Genomic DNA, 20,923 nt, shown 5'->3' on the forward strand with positions numbered 1-20,923 from the left:
GACCTCCATTTTTCAAAGAAAAGATGACTACCGGGTTAACATGTAGTTGTAGAATTTTTGACTCTAAATGAAGTTTTGAATTTATGTGTGGCCTATAACCAATGAACAATTCTTAATTGTGGATAACTGTCCTTTCATGTACTTAATACACATGGTGTTTAATGTTAACCTCCATCTGCCTCAATTTTCTCAGCTATAAAATGGGAGTAGCAATAGCACATATTCCCCGGGGTTTTGTGAGGCTAAAATGAGATAATCTTTGTAAAGATCTTAACATAGCACCTGGCACTTAGAAAGCATTTAACAAAGGCTTCTTTCCTTCTTTCCTTCCTTCCTTCCTTTTACATATATAGAAAAGAAGGCAGCAGATGGGGGAAGTGACCCAGGGTTATGGTTTAGTGAGGTATAAATGGTAACACACAAAAAGCCAAGGATCTCAAGGATAGATGACAAGAATAGTTGAAGTGGTCAATGATAAGCTGAAAACTGTCAAAGAACAAAAGTGAGAGCACAGCAGGGGTGAGGAACTAGGAAAACCTGAAATAAAAATTGAAAGTTATGGAAAGGAGGGAGGATAGATTTAGGAAGAGTAAAATATAGGGAAAGATAGAGGAGGTTATATTCAAAAAAGAAATCACAATCACTGAAGTAGTACAGTTATGGATGATGCTAAGATCTAAGGCAGCAGTTCTTGAACTTTTTTGTGTCGTGGACCTCTTAGGTAATCCGATGAAATCTAGTGACCTTTTCCTAAAATAATATTAAGTGTTTAAAATAAAACATATAGAAATATGATAAGTCATATTAAAAAATAATGAAAAAATTTTAATGAAAAATGATGAAAAAGTTCACAGATCCCAGATTAAGAATCTCTGGCATAAGGTATGATTACACCTGTGGGTAACTAATAAAGAAGGAAAATAATGGATATTGAGAGTTAAGAAAGTAGATAAACTAGGACACCAAGGTGCTTAAAGGGGACTCCCATGGACATAATAAATTCCCTATATATGAAGTCAGAAGCTGGGTGTGACAAGAAAAATTAAGCCAAGAGCTAAATAACTTGAGGGGGTAGGCCAGTAGGTGACTAAAACAAGGATCCAGACTGGATAATGGGGTAAATCTCAAAAGAGAAGAAGTTTCTGAGTAAAATGTCTAGTAGAAAAATAATTAAATGGACAGTAGAGGTCAAACAGATGACCTAAGAGGTTCAGGGAGAAACCATTTATAGTGGTGATCTTCCAAGAGAGTCTTTATGAATAGCTAAAGTAGATCTTAGGGAGAAAAGATCCATCGTCAATACGTTAAGATATGAACAGAGTCAATTTCATGGATGTAGGATAGTTTATCAAAGGCAAGGAGCTAAGAAATGCTATCAAGGAGTAATCCAGTTTAGTATGGGTTTGGAGCATATAAATAGGATGAAATAAAATTGAAAAAAAAAAATCACTGGAGGCAGAATATAAAGATCTTTAAATGTGACGAAAAGAAGTTTGTATTTTATATGGCAAGCAATGAGGAGCCACTGAAAGAATCTGAACAACAGAGTATTGCAATTATTAAACCTGTACATTAGAAATATTATTTTAGCCAAGGGATGGCAATTAAGGGGTGGCTATTATCCTTGAAGGAAAGAATTTCAAGAGAAAGATAGGTTTGTAGATCAGAAAACAAAAGTTATATAAAGAATAGACAATAAGAAAGAGCAGTAAACCTACACTACTTTGAATAGAAGTGACAGGAAGAAAATAAAAAGGTAAAAGGAGTGATAAGGACAGATTGGATAAGTCAGAGATGTAGGAAGCTGTTGAACAATGGAAACTATACAGAGCATGAAACAGAAGTTCTGAGTACAAAGTCTGGCTCCAGAAATTAGCTATTGCACAAATGTGGACGAAACACGTCATCTCTCCGTGATTCTATAATCTTTATTATATGTGCTTCACAGCATTGTTGTGGACAGTCCTTTAGGACTGAAAAGGATTATAAGGAGATAGGGTACCTCATTATAACAACTATAAACCCTAATTAAAAGGTCTAACTAGAAACCACACTTAGTATTTTCTTTTTTCTTCTATGTTATTCTGAAGGGTTGACTAATCACCATCTTCCCTTCATTTTATTTCTAAGAAGAAAGTATCAGGGCTCACTGAAGGTTTTAAACTATAAAGTACTATTGTATGATTTGCTGATCAAGGCCACCTCTTGCAATCCACTACATCAATCCATATTTATAGGGACTAAATAGGAGTCTGAGGTGTCAGGAGAGATTTTAGGTCTTGGAAGAACTGTCCATTAGTAGAAGACATTACATCTTACCAGCATGTCTGTTGCATTGAGATAGTGTTTGCTGGCCATGCACTGTTCCAGTTTTTGAGGCACTTGCTTGATATTCTCAATTTCATCTAGCAGATTTAGGACATGCTTATGCTCAATTCCTTCAATCCATAGTTTCCGGAGTTCATCCCGTTTGCAATGCAACAACATCTTGCAGGAAAGCAGATTTTCCTTTACCTAGAAAAGAGAAATTTCAATCTTGATTAAGTTCAAATTCTCCCCATTTTAAGCCCATTAACCAGTTAACATAGTTCCTTGGTGCTAAGTATACTTATACAGTTTTTCCTTAATCCTCTGGGTTAGTGTGTTTTCTGAGTTCTAATCCTAGCTGACACTGACTCACTTCAATGAGTTTTCACCTCTCTCTGTCTGTGTCTTCTCTGCTGTGAAATGAGAATACTATTCCTGACTTAGCTCTGAGTAAATCATAAGACATAACTAATGATATAAAGCACTTTGAAAATATTAAGTGCTATGTAAATGTTAAATATATTTCATGGGGAAGAGACTGAAATGAAAACTTTATGCTGTGATTCCTCTTTAATCTTCCAGAGAATCCTCTTGCTCAGGGATCCAAGGTCTCCCACTGCATCTGGGGTCATCTCCAATCATGCTATTCCTACAATTTACCACTAGGTCTGAATGGCTCTAAAGGAGATAGTGAAGCTGGTGACTTTACACTGCCTTCCCTCATTAAATCCAATTTACTTGCAAGTCATCACTTTCCTGACACCATGGTCCTCTTCCCTTCCCTCTGACTACACAGAAGAATCATACCCTCATCAGCAAGGGATGTAAATTTAGATTACTAAAACCTGCCTGGTTTTTCCTGGGGTTTCCAGGCTAGATTTCTTTCTTAAACCATGCCTGGAACCCAAATCCCTTTGACTTTCACTGACTGGTTAGCATTGTTTGGGTCCTGATTGGCTAAGGGTGAATGTAAATAACTGTTTCTGATTTCAGAAACCCCAAGGGTCTTCCCCTCCCAGGTTGATTTTGTTTTGTTTTGTATTGTTTTTTGACTAGGTAGAAGAGGCCATTCCTGCCTCATTTTCTATCTTCTAGTCTTAATCACCAATTTGTGTTGCCTCAGTCATATTGAAAGCTGGGAAAGACTTAAGCTTAAAAAAGCCAAGGTTTCCCACTGCATCTGGGGCCTTTTCCACTCATTCTGCTCTCTTTCTTTCCAACTGGGCTCCAGAGGACACGTTGAGGAAGATGACCGTGCATAGCCTTCTTCACTTAAATCCAATTCATTTTCAAGTCATAGCATCACCTCCCTGATATCAGGGTCCTCTTCCAGAACAAAGGACAAACAATAAGATTACCATTAACTTTCTCTACTAGCATATGAGGAAGATATAGAAATACTAAGACTGGAAAAATAGTTGAGAAATCACTAAACTAACTGTTCTTAAACTAGAACAAGGCAATATGGTAAAATGACAAAGAATCGTGGACTTATCATTATCAAGACTGGGTCTGCTCTTTCCTAGCTATGTAGTCTTGGTGAAATCATTTCATATCTCTGAACCTCAGTTTCCTTATATAGACAATGACAAAGTAGGATTGGATGATCGCTTAGGTCTGTTGTAGTCCAAAATCTTTGGTAAATTTTGCCAAAATGGCCATCACAGCTCATTTGCCTAAATTGGTATTTATCCATTACAGTTCTGAAGCAATAAAAATTATAGTTATAATAAAGGCAAACAAACCAATTCTCAACTGCTTTTCAAAGTAACCGAATTTTCATATAGATCAATAACACTTTATTTACAAAATACTCAACTCCTTTGGTAAAATTCACATTATTGGACTATCTAAAAATCATGTCATTTCTTAATTGAACAAAATTTCAATGAATTTTTATGTGACCTGAAAAGGAATCAGTTGAATTTGGCAAAGCACTAGTTGGTTAATCCTAATTCAAATCCATTTTGTCTGCATTACCATAAAAAGTTTGGATTTTACCAAATACACAAAGTCCCATGAGACTATATGTAAACAATGTCATAACTCTGTATCTGTATGCTGCCAGCCCACTCAAAGTGTAAATACCATGGTGTCATGTTCTACATGAAAGCAAAGAAAGAATTTGCCATTTCCTAATTATACTCTTGGCTAAGAGCAAGAAGAAAATGTTAGTTCATGGCCCAGTGAATTTTCAATGTTCTGCTGTCTTTGTCCCAGAAGGAACCAAATAATCCATTGGGCAATTGGCCAGACAACAAAATCATTCACATTCATACCTTTGACAACTATGGTATATATGTATATATGTATATATGTATGTACATATATATGTATGTGTGTATGTGGGTGTGTGTGTATATGCCAGACAACAAATTCATTCACATTCAATACCTTTAACAATTATATTGTGTGTGTACACACACACATATATGAAAAACAGTGACTCTCTTGAAACCAAAAAGCAACAGGAAAAGGTTGGAACTCTGGAGAGCAATTTGGAACTATGCTCAAAAAGTTATCAAACTGTGCATACCCTTTGATCCAGCAGTGTTTCTACTGGGCTTATATTCCAAAGAGAACTTTAAAAAAGGGAAAGGGACCTGCATGTGCAAAAATGTTTGTGGCAGCCCTTTTTGTAGTGGCCAGAAACTGGAAATTGAGTGGATGCCCATAAATTGGAGAATGGCTGAATAAATTATGGTATATAAATGTTATGGAATATTATTGTTCTGTTAGAAATGACCAGCAGGATGATTTCAGAGAGGCCTGAAGAGACTCACCTGAATTGATGCTAAGTGAAATGAGCAGAACCAGATCATTATACAGCAATAAGACTATACAATAATCAATTCTGATGGATGTGGCTGTCTTCAACAATGAGATGGTTCAAACCAGTTCCACTGAACAACACCCAGAGAGAGGACTGTGGACCACAACATAGCATTCTCATTCTCTCTGTTGTTGTTTGCTTGCATTTTGTTTTCTTTTTCAGTTTTTTTTTTCCTTCTTGATCGGATTTTTCTTGTGCAGCAAGATAACTGTATAACTATATAACTATGTGTATGTATGTATGTATATATATATATATATAAAAACAATGTATACATATATTGGATTAACATATATTGCAACATATTTAACATGTATTGGACTACCTGCCTTCCAGGAGAGGGGATGGGGGAAGGAGGGGAAAATTTGGAACAGAAGGTTCTGCAAGAAACAATGTTGAAAAATTACCCATGCATATGTTTTGTAAATGAAAAGCTTCAATATATATATATATATATATATATATAAATAAAGGAAAAGGTTGGAAAAGAAATGTCAATGTTTCCTTAATGCATTGAAACTGGGCTCTCCTGGTAGGAAATTGTCAAATTATCCATTTAAAATTAGTTCACTCACCTTTCATTTGTTTTTCTATCAGTGTTTTTTTTTTTTTTCTCACATACTTGCCAATTAGTAAAGGCATCTATCATTTTTTTAAAGGGCTCTAACCCTTTAATATTCTTCTTATACGATCTTATAGTGAAGTCATTAATGTGGAATTTCATATATGACAATTATTTTCCTGATAAGTGACTGATGTAGTTATGTTTATATTTTTTTGGTTAAACTCAGAAGGAGAAAAAGGTGGTAGAAAATGGTTTGGCTCTCAAAACGAGCATCTGAAATAATCAAAAAAGGGATTAGAAAAATCAGCTCAAAATGTTGTCTTTTCAAGTCTGTTCCAATGTGAACATTCTTTCTTATCAGCAAAGATAATATCAACTCAAAGTGAAAAGAAGTCAAGTCAGAAATCATTGATGGTTCTTCCCTTGAGATAACAAAGTCCTTTTAGTACACATCAACCAAAACTAATCAGAAAACACAAATATCAAAAGATTCTTCACCCAAGCTGTGATTACTCTAAGTAAAGCCAAAAGGTCAGTAGCTCTATACATTCATTTGTTGACCCCTCTGGAGCTTAGTATATATTGGGTCAAAATGGACTACAGTTTATTTGAAATATAGGGCAATTGATCTCAAGCTTCCCCTGGTTTCAAACATAAATCCATAGGATGAACTCTTAACTTGTAAAGGATAAGAGCTTCAGCCTTCCCTTTGGAAATACTCCAGTTAATTTTACAAGGTGGCAAGGTCAGCATTCTGCCTCAAATAGGGTTATGGCTTTCTGCTTCCACAGTGATGCTCTGAAAGGTATAAAGCCATGATCTCCACAGTTCCTCTCAAACAAAACAATAATATATGTATCTGCCTCCAACATCTTAACACTGTAAGCTCTCAAGGACAGAAAATACATAAAGAAGAATTGCTATGACTACGAAAGTAGAGATACTTTAGAGGCAATTCCATAACCCAAATCCTTTTATTATTTTTATTTACTATCTAGGAAAGCCAAAAGTATGGTTTCTCATTTGTATGAAAAACAAAATACACAGGACAAATTCTTCAAATACAGCAGGCATTCATCAGATACTAAATTCAATTAATGTTAAGCACTTACTATGTGCAGAGCATTGTGCTTGCTTTGGGGAGATATATAACATATAGCTAAAGCATTGTCTATATCCTCCTTGATCTTGCAAACTAGTAAAATGGTAAGACAAATAAACATAACTGTAATTGAAAAGACATCCTACAATGCTTATTTCATCAGCTTACATTGGCCCCATCAAAAATAATCTTCCTCTTGACATAATCTTTCACTTTGAGCTAGCATTCTAGTCCAGAAATACCTGCACTTAAGTCCTACCTCTGACACATAAGAGATACATGACCATGATCAAGTCATTAATCCCTCTATTCCAAAGGCAAGTCTCCAAAACTAAATTATAGAGAGTTCACTGTGCAGATGAAGTAGTTTCCACAGTGGAAAGCTCTCTACTGATGAAGGCACAGGTCCAGGCACACCAAAACCAAAACTCTAACATCTATTCTTAAGCTTTTTCCACACATTACCATTTGAGCCTCTGCAAACTGTGTGAAGTCCATACTACAGACATTTTATACCTCAAGGCCCTAAGGTGCTTAGATGACACAATCAATAAGTACATGTCAGGGAGTGGTTTCAAACCCAGTTCTTTCTAATCCAAGTCCAATACTCACCCCAACATACTGTGTTACCTCACATAGGCAGAGAAGCAAATACAGGACAGAGTAGAAACAAGATAGAAAGTATTCAATGAGGTCTTCAGTTAGCTATGTATTTGGAGGAAAGTTGGAAACAATCTGACACAACTAGTTAGTAAGCAAGGGCTCAAAAACCATAATCCCTACAACATGCAGCCTCTCATTAAGAAAGAAGTTTCTTGTGAGCAGAACTCAGCCATTCACCTGCTTGATTTTATTTCGAGAGTTAGTGATGCGCTCCGTGATGCTCTGATAGGTGCGGATGGCCGTTGTGAGCTCAGTGTAGTGCTGTACAATCAGTTCATCCAGATCACGGTCACACTTTTCATAGGCTTCTTCCAAACGGCCCTTTTCATTTTCTCTATCTTCCACATCATCACTGGTAGACAGAGTCCTGATAAAAACAGAATATGCATATGATGTGTGATAAGGATAAAAGGGAAAAAACAGAACATAAAGACATTTAAAGTGTAATTTTAATAAATAGATCAAAATCAGTTAAACCAAAAGAAACACTACTTTCTGAGAAAGAATGTTTTGTCCTGGTTCAGGACAAAATTAGACTGGCTAGTGTCACTAATAGGTAGGCCTTCCTTACAGATATATTTTATAGAAATCAAGTATTATTTAAGGTAAGTAGGGCTTCACGGCATGGGGATGAGCTCCAACTCACAAGAAGAGGAAGGGGATTATTAATGGCCTGAAGAAGGGTGGTCTCAGGACTTGATAAATGCAGGTTAAATGAAGCATTTATTACTATTCCTATTTAAATATAAAGATAGTCAGACTTCATCCTCCACACCTAGACAACACCACAATGTAGCTGAGCTCCAAGTTTCATTATATTTTGTTTTTCCTAGAAGTAAGGAAAACAAGACAATAGAGGATGTTCAGTGTCTTATTCATACACCTCATTGGTTTTGTTCTTGCTGTCAAAAGACAAATGCTAGAGACTGGCCAGTGAGGTTCTCACTCCAGCATAACACATGGAAGATTCCACTATGGAGCCCTCCAGTCATGGAAGACTACAAAAGAGGCAAGATAGGGATGTTAGGCAGGGGGAGGAGATTTGCCTACAGCACAGGAAGCATGTTGCACATAAATCTAATGGAGTTCTATGGATCTTTAAGAGGACAAAACAAAACAAAAACGTTTTTGCAAACTATCAGAGTTTCTCAGGGAAGATTAAAAACAGCTGATCTAACTGAACTAAGTGCCATATAAACATTGGACCAGAACAAAAGGCTACATGAACTGTAAAGATGTTGCAGCCACAGAAATCTGAACTCTACACAAAGGCTATCCTGTATTTACTATTCTAACAACAGTACTGCGAGATTGATAGACATCAACAATAACCAAGGGATAAGGCATTTATTAAAAAATTTCTCAATAATTCAGCTTGATACATGAGCCAGATCTTTGTTTCTTCCATTATTTTATTTGCAGTTAAATTTTTTTTTCACTCAGTTTTATATTCAGAAATAGAGAAAAAGCTCTCTTCCTCTTATCTGTTAGTTGCTATAATTTACAGGGTTTTCATTAAATCCCCTCAGGTTTGTCCTTATGTATCCTGAGCACAGTGCATTTCATTTGCTTTTTTAATTTGGGAGGGGTACTTTAGACACTCAGTGATAAATGCCATTATTTGTAGGACCATCATTAGAGCTCCTTTAAGAATAGGGCAGTCAGCAAGTCAATTATAAATCCACTTTCAGATATTTCCATGAAAAATACAGAAGTTTCTCCAAATTGACATTTAAAGCAAAAGACCTCAACTCAGAAGCTATTTAGCATAAAAATATTCCTTCTTATTTTATTTGAAGAAAATCTGAGCAGCCTAGAAATTTACAATATAACAGATTAGGACATGGATTGGAGGTTTGAGATTATCCAGTACAAATTCCCTTCATTTTACAGATGAAGTTCGTGAAGCTCAAAAAGATTATGTGACTTTTCCAGGATCACAAAGTTAATACCATCTTAAGGCTGAATTAAAGATCCTACAAGCTGCATAGAGGGTGGGTGAAAAATCTATCAGTTGGTCATCAAGTATGAAGCAGAAATTATAAAAAAATCTATAAAGAAACAATGGCATCTGGAAAGAACTGGAGAGAGGTGAAGATGGAAGAGCACATGGAAAATTCAGCTATAAATTTCGGATTACAAAGATTTGTTTCAAAAGCAAAAATCCAAGATAATAATGGAGCATGTCTATTAACTGTACCTGGAATGCTTAGCTTTGCTCTTTAAATATGAAGACTTCCAAGGTGCTGGTAAAGAGCAGAGCAAGATTTTAGATCTCTTTTAATTTGTCAAATGTCTCAAGATGAGTGGCTTTTTGAATATTTAACTGCCACTCTTTGTTGTCATCATGGAGTACAACCATGGTGACAATGTGGAGCAATAAAGTATGCTGAGATTGATTTCCTCATCTCTTTAGAGCTTTACAAGTCCCTCTCTAGTCTCTCCTACCTAGTTGCTTTTCTCTATATCCTCAACACGCCCATTTATGGGAGGAAAAGTATAAGATATTTCATAGTGCTTAGGTTAATTAGTGAAATAGCCATTAAATAAATGGTACAATGAGGACACATTATTCTCTGTCAACTAAGACAGTGAGAGATAAAAGAAATCATTATTGTAGATAGGTTTTCAAGAAGTTTGGTAGTAAAGGTAGAGAGAAAGATGGGGTGGTAGCTAAACACTCTGGTAAGAAGGTCCTAGAAGGCTTTTTAGGCTGGGATAGGGAGGGCAATTTGAAATGTTTTGTGTCTTAAAAGATGGCACAATAAGTACCTCAGTAGAGAGAGAGAGACTGAGGATAACTCAATTGCTACTTAGCCTCAATCACTGAATGAGTCTGTCAAACTGTGACCTGTTAAAGACCTTAGCTTAAAAAAAGGGCCAAAGTCTCCCATTTCATCCTGTCAAATGACTTACAAACACAACCATAATTATACAGATACAACCTTGAACTACATGCTCTACTAATAATTATGTAAGTGATAACTTTCTATATTAAATTAGTTTGCTGAATTCAACTTTTACTTAATTACTCTGCACAGGTTTTTGGCCTTTGTTTCCATCTTCCATCTTAAGAGGAAACCGAGGCATAAAGAAGCAATTGCTTCATTTAAGAATAAGAGCCAGGTCTCTCTGTCAAACTTCCTAGATGACTCTGTCAAACTTCAAATGACCTTACTTAGATCCTTACCTCAGTTTCACATTTTCCAAATAAGAAGTTGATATGGTGTAGCTTTGATTCATTTGCATCTCTATGGACTGAGATCTTTTCCTTGGCTTCTTAATTTTTTTTTTTTTTTGAGAACATTTTGTTCTTGCTACTGTACTGTAGAAAAAATTTGAAAAGTGACCTAGTATAATAGGAGAATCATGTCCAAGAAAGAAAGAATGATCCTCAAGAGAATATAGCTTCACTTAAGAGTTTTGATATGGATATTTTAGCTGTATTTCAAAACAAAGGCTAAAACAAAAGTATGCAAAGTAGTTTGCATACCTTCTCTATTTCCTAAATACTTTATAACCTACCTATATTTTGTTTTGTTTTGTTTTTGCAAGTTAATTCCAGTTAAATGAATTGCCCAGAGTCAAAGAGATAGGAAGCATTAAGTGTTTAAGGTAGCATTTGAACTCAGGACCTCTTAAGTCAAAGACCAGTGTCTTCTTCACTGTGCCATCTGACTGCCCCTATAATTTGTTACTATGGTATCATTGTTGTTTGTCCTTTATTCTTGAAGAGGACCATGACATCAGGGAGACAATGTCATGACCTGCAAGTAAACTGAATTTCAGTGAGGGAGGGCTGGGCAAGGTCACCTTATTTCTCTTCACTTTTCCCTCCAGTGGCAACTTACAGATCAGGATGACTCAAGATGGCTCTGAATGAAATGGGAGACCTTGGCATTTTTGAGCCTTTTTATATTCTTTATCCTTCTTATAATTTAAGTCTGCTGGTTGAAGTGTTAAGCCACAGTTCTCTTTTATTATCCTGACTCAGTTTCCCTAATTATCCTGACTCAGTCCTGCCTCAGTTTCCCTGCTTTTCAGTTCTGCAAAACTTTCCCTCCCTCTTTATCAGAATACAGAATCAGAATGCTTCTCCCCATCCCAACTATCAAAATATCAGATACCATCTTATAAAGCTGCCTCTCCCCATCTTTGAGGTTCCTCCCCCCATCATGTCATCCCATCTCCAGTGGCTCACCCCACCCTGTCAGAGTCCCTGACTCTGCCCCTGCCTCAATCTACCCTCTGCATCTGAGCCATGAATATATATGTCATTGAGAACTCTGATTGTTTGCTGGATTCTTGGAGACAATAGTCTCATTCAGCCCTGGGACCAAACCATGGATCCAATTTGATCCCAGTATATCTCTCCATTTAATAAACTATTAAATACTCTCTAATCTCTATATTGCTCAGTTTCTGCCAGCTTTACAATAGTTCAGAACAAGAAAACTTCCCTTTATAATAACCCTTCAAATATTTGAAAATAACTATTAGAACTGAGTGTGGATCACAACATAACATTCTCATTCTTTTTGTTATTGTTTGTTAGAATTCTTAGAAGGTGCTAAGTCACTGGAATTGATAGAGACAATAATTATCTAATTTAGCATGGTACTTAACAGTTCTCTAGAATTCCATAAGATTCACACCTTTAAGAGAGCATATATAAGGAGGAGCTTCCAGAAGCCCACAGAAACCCACAAGCCCACTGTCAGAGGCAGAGTCAGATTCATTCCAACTTCCACCTTTGTGCTGGCTGGAGACATTGGGAAGAGAGAGGCTAAAGCTGGCAGAGACAAAGGACTAGTGGCAAGAGCTCTTGGAACCAAGGAGATAGGCCTCTAAGAAAGCTAACCAGGCTATTTTGAAGGAGACCATAAAGGATTTAGACTTTAACTCCTGGTTGCATTTGAGGTGATTATTGAACTAAACTGAAACTAAGGCTGCCTCCAGAAGCTCCCCAAGAAACCTGCTCCCAGAGAACATTTCATTTTAGAGAAGAACATTCAGTTGTTCACTTGCTTTTTGTTTTCTTATTCATTTTCTTTCCTTTTTGATATGACTTTTCTTATGCAGCAAGAGAATTGTATAAATATGTCTTCATATATTGGATTTAACATATATTTTCACATGTATAACTGAATTATCCAGATTCTTTAATGTCTTGATTCTTCAATTACCCTCTTAAAGCAAAGAACTAAGAATTAAATACAGTGCTATAGGTATAGTCCATAGGTAAGACAGAAAATCACTATAAATGCCAATGCTGAATTATCTTTTTCCACAGTCAAGGTAAGTATCTGATTAATTCAAATTCCAGTGCTTTTTTTCATAAACTTTAGCCAACAGATCTCTCTCATGCTACACTTAAACATTTATTTTTTGAAGACTTCATATTTATCCTTTTTTTTTTTTTTTTTTTTTTTTTTTTTTGGAGGCTGGGGTTAAGTGACTTGCTTAAGTGGCACAGCTAGGAAGTGTTAAGTGTCTGAGACCACATTTGAACTCGGGTCCTCCTGAATTCAAGGCTGGTGCTCTATCCACTGCGCCACCTAGCTGCCCATATTTATCCTTTTTAAAGCCCATGCTTAAAGTTCACAACAAAACTTGTCTTCTACAACACATCCTATCTTCAACTCCTGATGCTGGATCTCTCCCTTAATCAAAATAGTTCATGTTAAAGCTGTACCTTAGAGAGAGATAATGGTCAACTAGAGGAACTTAATAAAGATAAAAGTAAGTGCAAAGCAAAGAAATCTTCAAGCAGCTTCTAAGTTGCAAGAGTATTAAGTCTAGGGCAAAGGTAGCAGGTGTTTGTAAGTAGATATGGAATACATAACATGAACTCAGAAATGGGAAGCAAAATTGATTTGGGCGTCATCAAACCAGTCTTCTTTGAAGTCACTGAACCTCCCTCTGGATCATTCCATTTCTACCTCAAAAACCTGATGACTTAACCAAGATTAAGTTCACAGAAGATTAATATATTAAAATAGATGGTACATGTAATAAAAGAGGCCCTGTATAGCAACTTGAGTTTTTTCAGTAAATAGCTACCTTAGGAAAAATAATAAAGTAATAGTAAATTTAAAAATATCTTTCCAAAGATGTCTCATTATTATTCAAAGAGGATTATTTATCCAATAGGCAGTGGGATGTATTATCCATGTTACTGGCATTATCAATAACACAAAATATAAACACTGGCTTTCCTCCTCCTTTCCCACATTTTTCTTCTCTCTGGCTGTCTTGGCCTATGGGAGTGTTTTCTCACTTCACAAAAAGGCATAAAAGTTGAAAGGAAAGAGAATGTTAAAGGATATGTCATGTTAAATATATATATATATATAAACACTAAATTATAAATATATATATATATAAACATTAACTAAATATATATATATATAAACACTAATGTACAATGTGCTTCTACTACTAAATCCATAGCTGTCAATTCCAAAAAATCTTACAGTCAAGTATATATGCCTCTTCAAATACCTATGGAGGTATAAGTATGAGTTTGTCAGATTCCTTTTCATGTGTTTCAGAAAGATAGATCGAGCAACTTGAACTAGCTCCTTCTTGACACAATTTTGTCTTCACTTTATTAAAATAATGAAATCCAGATACAGAAAATATATGTCAGTATGCCTGAAAAGATGAATGGCATGCAAGAGTAAAGACAAAAAAAAAAAAAAAAAAACCCTTTGGAAGTTTGTGTGATCTGTCACTCAGGAGAAAAACTACTATCGTTTTGGCTACATTTTTGTAGCCACCAGCGAATAACAAGATCAAGATCATCTATTCCACTTCCAATAAACTCATACAAACTGCATCCCTAAAAATACTACTACATGCTAAGACACAACACTTAATACCACTAAATTCAAATCTAATAAATAAGAATATTACTGAGGCAAAGAAATTAACTTAGTGATAAACAAAGAAATTAACTTAGTGATAAACCTTTTAAGCAATTTAAGAAAAATCAATCATACTAACACCATACCCATGTGGAAATGAGTATAGATTTCAGTTATTCACTACTGTGGTCTCCAAAGTAGAGGACCGAAACCCTTGAAGGTTTGTGGTCTCATTATCTCAGAGGACCATTCTGACACAAGAGGCTATGTAATCAAGAGAGTGTGTGTAATCAGAAAGAAGGAAGACAAATAGCAATCCACCCACTTGAATATCCAATAATGTGATTTGAATCCAACACAATCATACCTAATCTTGTCTTCAAAAAGTCACCCACTTAGCACTCTCCCTCTGCTCCTGAGGGCTGTTATAACATAAATTGACAGCAACTTACAAAAGTTGAACTACTATTGGGAAAAAAAAAAATCCTGTCTAATCCCTCAGATCACCTTATGGGCAATAGGCCATTTTAGGATAGGTTATAAATTGGAGTAATAGCTAGTAAATAAATGCTTTTCTTCCCTATTTTCATTTTGGTTGGGGGAAAGAGTACTTAACTAGACCCAGCATGGATAGATTGCAATCTGGATCACAGGATCATAGATATTTTAACATCTTTTCCCCTATGCCATCCATCTTCCAAACACTCCCTTTATGTCACCTAGTGATTGGATGCTTCACTGTCACATCAGTTCTCACCTTTGGCTTACCACACATTATCACAGCCAACCAGTTCCACATCTTTTACTTTTGTCTCTTTATCTCCACTCACATAGCTACCATCCTATATAAGGTCCTCAATACCTCTCCCCTGGCTACTGCACTACCTTCCTATTTTACCTATATCTAGCCTCTCCTTATTCTATTCACCATATAGCTGAGATTTCTCCTAAACAACATCTAATAACCATGTCATTCTACTCAAAGTTTTCCTGAGTAGATCATGGAATCAATTTTTTTTTAATCTTTCATCTTTAAAGGTACATACAGATAAGAGAAAGATATTCAAAATATTTTATCAAAAACTTTTTGGTCAAAAAAGTTTGGCAACCATTAATCTGACAAATCCTAACTATATGAAACATAAGGCAAGGATATTAAGAATTTACTATTAAAGAATTTTAAAAGCCCCTGAAAAACCCAAGTTTATGCAATTTGCTCAGAGACCCAAACATCAACAGACTCTTGATTTAGTCCCAAGTCTAACAAGTTCAGAGACATCATGGAATTCTATCCCAGCATGCAGATCTAGATTGTAGCTCTGCTCTGCTCCTAACCAGCCTGGGGACCCCAAGTAATTCACATAATCTCTCTAGGCCTCAAGTCCCTCATCTACAAATGAGCACATTAGAATTATTATTCTCTCATAAGGTGATCTCAAAGGTTCCCTTCCAGCTCTAAAAATCTCTGCTTTATTTTCTGAAACTCAAAGCAAATCAGAAGCAGCAAATGAGAGGAGGAAAGCACAACTAAAGATAAGTAAGCCAACAAGCAGCAAGAAAAGACAATTGATATTTGGATAGTGAAAGAAGAAAAGTAAAATAAGAGGTAGACATGGGATACAAAAATTAGAAATAAATTAGACTTGGGCCATTTTAGAGTCTGGGTCTGTGGTAGAAACCGTGGTGTAAAGAGCTATGGATTTAGGATGCAAGAATCTGCATTTGAATTTTAACTCTGCCACTTCCCAGAGTGAGTCACTTATTGCTTTGTAGCCTTATTTTTTGCATTTGGAAAAAAAGGAGTTTGAGCATTTAATATCTTTTCCAACACTAAATCCAAGACACTACTTTATAAGCAAATATCCTTTACATATCCAACTATGGTCTGAAGATCTTTCTCTTAAAGAGATTACAATGACCAAAAGACAAATGACTATGAGTTCTTAAAAAAAAATTTAGTCATCTTTAAAATATGGCAGTGGGTAATGCATTTCAGAAAGTGCTCCATAAAAATCATTTTTAAAGCACTGTCACATGGGGAGGGGGGTCTACTTAAATTATTTGAAACACTTATGTAGTAGGAATAACAATTATAATAGCAGCTAATATTTACATAGCATTTGCTGTTCAGTAGTATCTGATTCTTCATGACCCCATGGACCACCAAATGCCAATATTGTTAATGGGATTTTCTTAGCAAGTAATACTGGAGGGGTTTGCTATTTCCTTCTCCAGGTGTTTAAGACAAAGATTAAGTGTCTTGGCCAAGGTCACATAGTTAATAAGTGTCTGTGACCACATCTGAACTCAGGTCTTCCTGACTCCAAGCCCAGCTCTCTATCCAATGAATCACTTAGCTACCCCAATGGGGAAACTGAGGCAAAGGCTAACTGACTTCCCCAGGGTCACACAGTTATTAAGTACTAGACTTGTTCTTAGATCTTCATGGCTATAGGTCAGTGCTCTATCCACTATACCACATAGCTACCCCAATTAAGTGAAATCTCAGTCCCAATGACATCACACATCTGAAGCCTTGGCCTTCTTCCTTTTATTCATTCAAAGTATGGACACAAAGAATCCACCTATCTTTATCTTCAGATCTTTACCTGGATTATCCTAATTTATCTATCAGATTATCTGGATATAGGGTCTGTTTATAACATTTGCAACAAAATTAAGCCCAAAGAAAAAATTCCAAATTATATAATTATATAACAATTATAACTTAAAATATAATATAATTCAAATATAATTCAAGGATTTTAAATTAGTACTATACTATCTAACCCAGAAAAATTAGGCTTATCCTACCTGAATGTTTGCAGCATAAAACTAAACCCAAAGAGAGAGAGAGAAAATAGAATAAATGGGGGGGGGGGGAAGGGGGAAATAGCTAGCAATAGTAATTGTAAAAAGAATTTTGAAGCAAGTTTATCTGATAAGACCTTATTTCTCAAACATAAAGGAAATGGAGTCAAATTTATAAAAAAAATAAAATAAAGTAAAGGCATGCCCCAATTGATAAATGATCAAAAGATATGATCTATGCCCAAAGAACTATAAATGTAAGCATACCACTACTAGGTATGAATACTTTAAAAAAAAAAAAAAAAAAAAAGAAGAAGGACATATATGTACAAAAAATATTTATAGCAGCTCTCTTCTCAGGGCAAAAAAATTGGAAATTGAGGGGATGCCCATCACTTGGGGAATGAATGAATACATTGTGGTGTATGATTTTCATGGAGTATTATTGTTCTCCAGGAAATGATGAGCAGGATATTCTTAGGGGAAAAAAACCCTGAAAAGTCCTCCATGAACTCAAGCAAAGTGAAACAAACTGTAATATAATTTGTAATAGCGATGTTCAGGGATAACCAGTTATAAATAACTTTGCTATTCTCAACAGTACAATGATCCACAACTACTCTGAAGGATTTAGGATGAAAAATTCTATCCATACCCAGAGAAGAAACTAATTGTCTGAATACAGAGTTCCTCCGTCCCTGTCCTTTCTCTTTCCCCTTCTTCCCTTCTTTCTTTCTCCCCCCCCCCCCTTTCCCTCTCTCTCTTTCTTTCTTTAATTTCATTTTCTTGAAGTTTTGGTTTTTTAAATTAGGGTGAGAGATATTTCACAATATGACTTTTATGGAAATGTTTTACATAACTTCGCATGTGGTTTCTCAAAGTTTTAAAAACAAATGTAAAAAACTGTTTTGAATGTAATTTGGGAAAAATAATAAATTAAAGTAAAAACTAAACAGATGACAGACTGGGCTACCAAAGTTATAGGTCAAAACATATTCTTTGTGGCAACAAAAACAAACATATTCACAAAACCCATTGGAAAGAAAGTGGGTGGCTATCATCTGTAGAAGTGCTATGGACATATAAAAAGTAACAGAATTACTATCATAAGATATAAAAGACATGAGAAATTCAGAAAGACACAAGAAGATATAGGAAGTTATGCAAAACAAAATAAACAAATCCCAGAGAACAATATACAATGACTACAATGTTATCAAAACATGAAAAAGCAGCTAACAGAGTAACTTCAATGAACAATTTCAGTTCCCTGAAACAAACGATGAACTTGAAGGTAGGGTTACCAAGGAGCAGGTAACAACAATCTATGAAGAAATGATGGGTATTTTTTAAAGGCATCAGTTTAAAAAGTGAAATCACTACCACTACGTATGGGATTTGCAAATATCACTTAAATCTATAAGTTAAACATAATATAGAAGGTAGGGCAGACCTTGACTTGGTTATAATCTAGATAATAATTCACATACACAGAGTATGGAAAGACATTTGTTTACAATCTTGATGCGAAGCCTAGAGAAGTCTAGTGATACTCAAAAATTAAAATATTTAATTTACAACATTCTACACAAATGCAATAAGGATAAATAGGATTTCAGTCCTCTCTTTAAGGAGTAGGACCTAGGTACTATAGACAGACAGGGGACATAACATTCATTGTCCCTAATGCTCTACGATGTTCAGGCTATCAAGTGTGTATGCCCATCTGGGTGAATAGATAACTAAGCTAAATTAACTGAAAGATGATGTCCTAGCTTTCATGTTTTCATAAGCTTTTTTCCATCTCCTTCCTCAAACTGCCTATAACCAAGAAAGATTAGATTGGGCTACACCATCTATTTAACCTGCATTTCAAGGTGTCAGCTTCACAGATTTTCTTTTCCTTTAAAGTATATACTAGCCAACTCAAGACTATTATTTGACAGCAGAGTATACCTGTTTTGTCAGCATCGGTATTACTACTTATGGTCAGTTGAAAAGTATTGGCTGAATAAAACTGCAGATTGAAGAGTAAGGTACTGAGAAGAGACTGCAAAGTATTTAAGTACTACAGAAAACTGGGTAAGAACTAAGTACATGATCTTTGCAAAAATGACACACTACATTGAGCAGAGCACTTAGTCTGTGTTAGGTACACTATTAGCACTACCAGTGAACTATAAATATAACAGAAGTCCATCATAATACTAGCATAGAGAGCTAAGAATAATGTTATGCGCTCTTCATAGCGAGAAAGGATCTACAGAATACCACTATGAACCCAAGGGATATTATTTTATTCAAAGCATGACAAAATCCAAAAGGCAACTTTGTGATGGAGTTATTTTCTTACTGAAAATTTCTATTTGGCTTCTTCAGATGTCATAAACATGGAGGGGATAGGAGAGGGAAGAGAACCAACTCACTTATAATTCAAAAATACAAGTCTCTCTGAATTATTTTCTTACACTAAATCACTATCCTTAAATTCAATACAAGCAATCCATTTTATACAAAGTGATACTAAGCAATCTCCCTCTTGATATCAATTGAAAAACCACTGGTATCTTGCTCCAAACAGCACTTAGTGCCAATTACTACACACAATACAGTTTTTCAATATTTCAATTAACTCAGTTTTACAAAATACTCTTGATGACAATGAGCTATAAAATTGCATAACCAAATGAAAAGTACATATCCAAATTTAAATAAGATCAGTCCTCTAACAACACATAAGGCAGATATAACAGTTATACTACCACTGATGTGGAAACTTGGAATTCCATTCCCCTCTTCTCAATCTACCCAAATTCTTTCACTTTTAAAGACCAGCTCAAGTTCCACCTGAAATCCACAAAGTCTTTCACTCACTTGGCAAAATTCTTGACATTTCAAAGAATTGCAGAATTTTAAGCTTAGAGGAAACCTCTAGGAGAGATGAGATCTGGTACCTGAGCAGAAACTCTCTCTACTATGTCTCCCAAAAGTGTTCATCCAACTTCAGCTAGAAAATCCCCAGAGATTATAAATTTACTACTTCCTGGAGCAGTCCATATCACTTTTGGATAACTTTAAACTGTTAAGAAGTTATGTTTACATTAATTTGGCATTTTCACTGCCAAAAATCCATGTAATTAATTCTCCACTCTGGGAACAAGTAAAACAAATCTAAACCCAGTTCTTTCTCTCCTTTTCCTTCTCCCTTGCATTAGGCAACTGAGGTTCAGTGACTTCCTTGGAGTCACACAGCTGACAAATGTGTCAAATTGGAATTCAGATCCTACTGACTCCAGGGTCATAGCTCTTTCTACTGGGTCACCTAGCTGCCCCACTAATCACATCCCCACATGACAGTCCTTCAAAAAGACCTTTCAACTGTTCAATTCAAAGGCCTTTTCCTAGACTTTCTCCTTCAATTCTCCTTGATTAATAATCAATCGCCTCCCTCCTCTTGGGATTCCATGACACTCTTAGGCTCTTCTCCTAAATATCTGACAATTCCTTTTCAATCATCTCAGTAAGTCATCATCCATGTTGGAGAAACTATAGAAAGAAAAGCAAGTGAAAAATTTTTGAAATTTTTAGTAAAATCAGTCACATGACCACACATAAGGTACCCCATCCCCCTCTACTCATACTACCCAAATTCTACTCATTTGTAAAGGATTAGCTCAAATGCACAGTCTTTCACACATTTGGCAGAGCTGATGGAGGTATTGCCTGATCCAACTATTCTGTAAGGAAATTTGGAATTATAGAAAAATAAGTGA

The 20,923-nt window shown here is 35.6% G+C and overlaps 1 protein-coding gene across 1 annotated transcript in view; it reads right to left on the reverse strand.

The window, feature by feature from the left end:
- Positions 1 to 20,923, reverse strand: part of EXOC4 (exocyst complex component 4) — a 911,913-nt gene that overhangs the window by 876,243 nt on the left and 14,747 nt on the right. The window contains 2 exon segments of the mRNA XM_074267888.1: positions 2,320 to 2,514; positions 7,648 to 7,837. Coding sequence (XP_074123989.1) covers positions 2,320 to 2,514; positions 7,648 to 7,837 — 385 coding nt within the window.

This window comes from Sminthopsis crassicaudata, chromosome 5 (assembly GCF_048593235.1).
Source record: "Sminthopsis crassicaudata isolate SCR6 chromosome 5, ASM4859323v1, whole genome shotgun sequence".
In the NCBI taxonomy this organism is placed as follows: domain Eukaryota; kingdom Metazoa; phylum Chordata; class Mammalia; order Dasyuromorphia; family Dasyuridae; genus Sminthopsis; species Sminthopsis crassicaudata.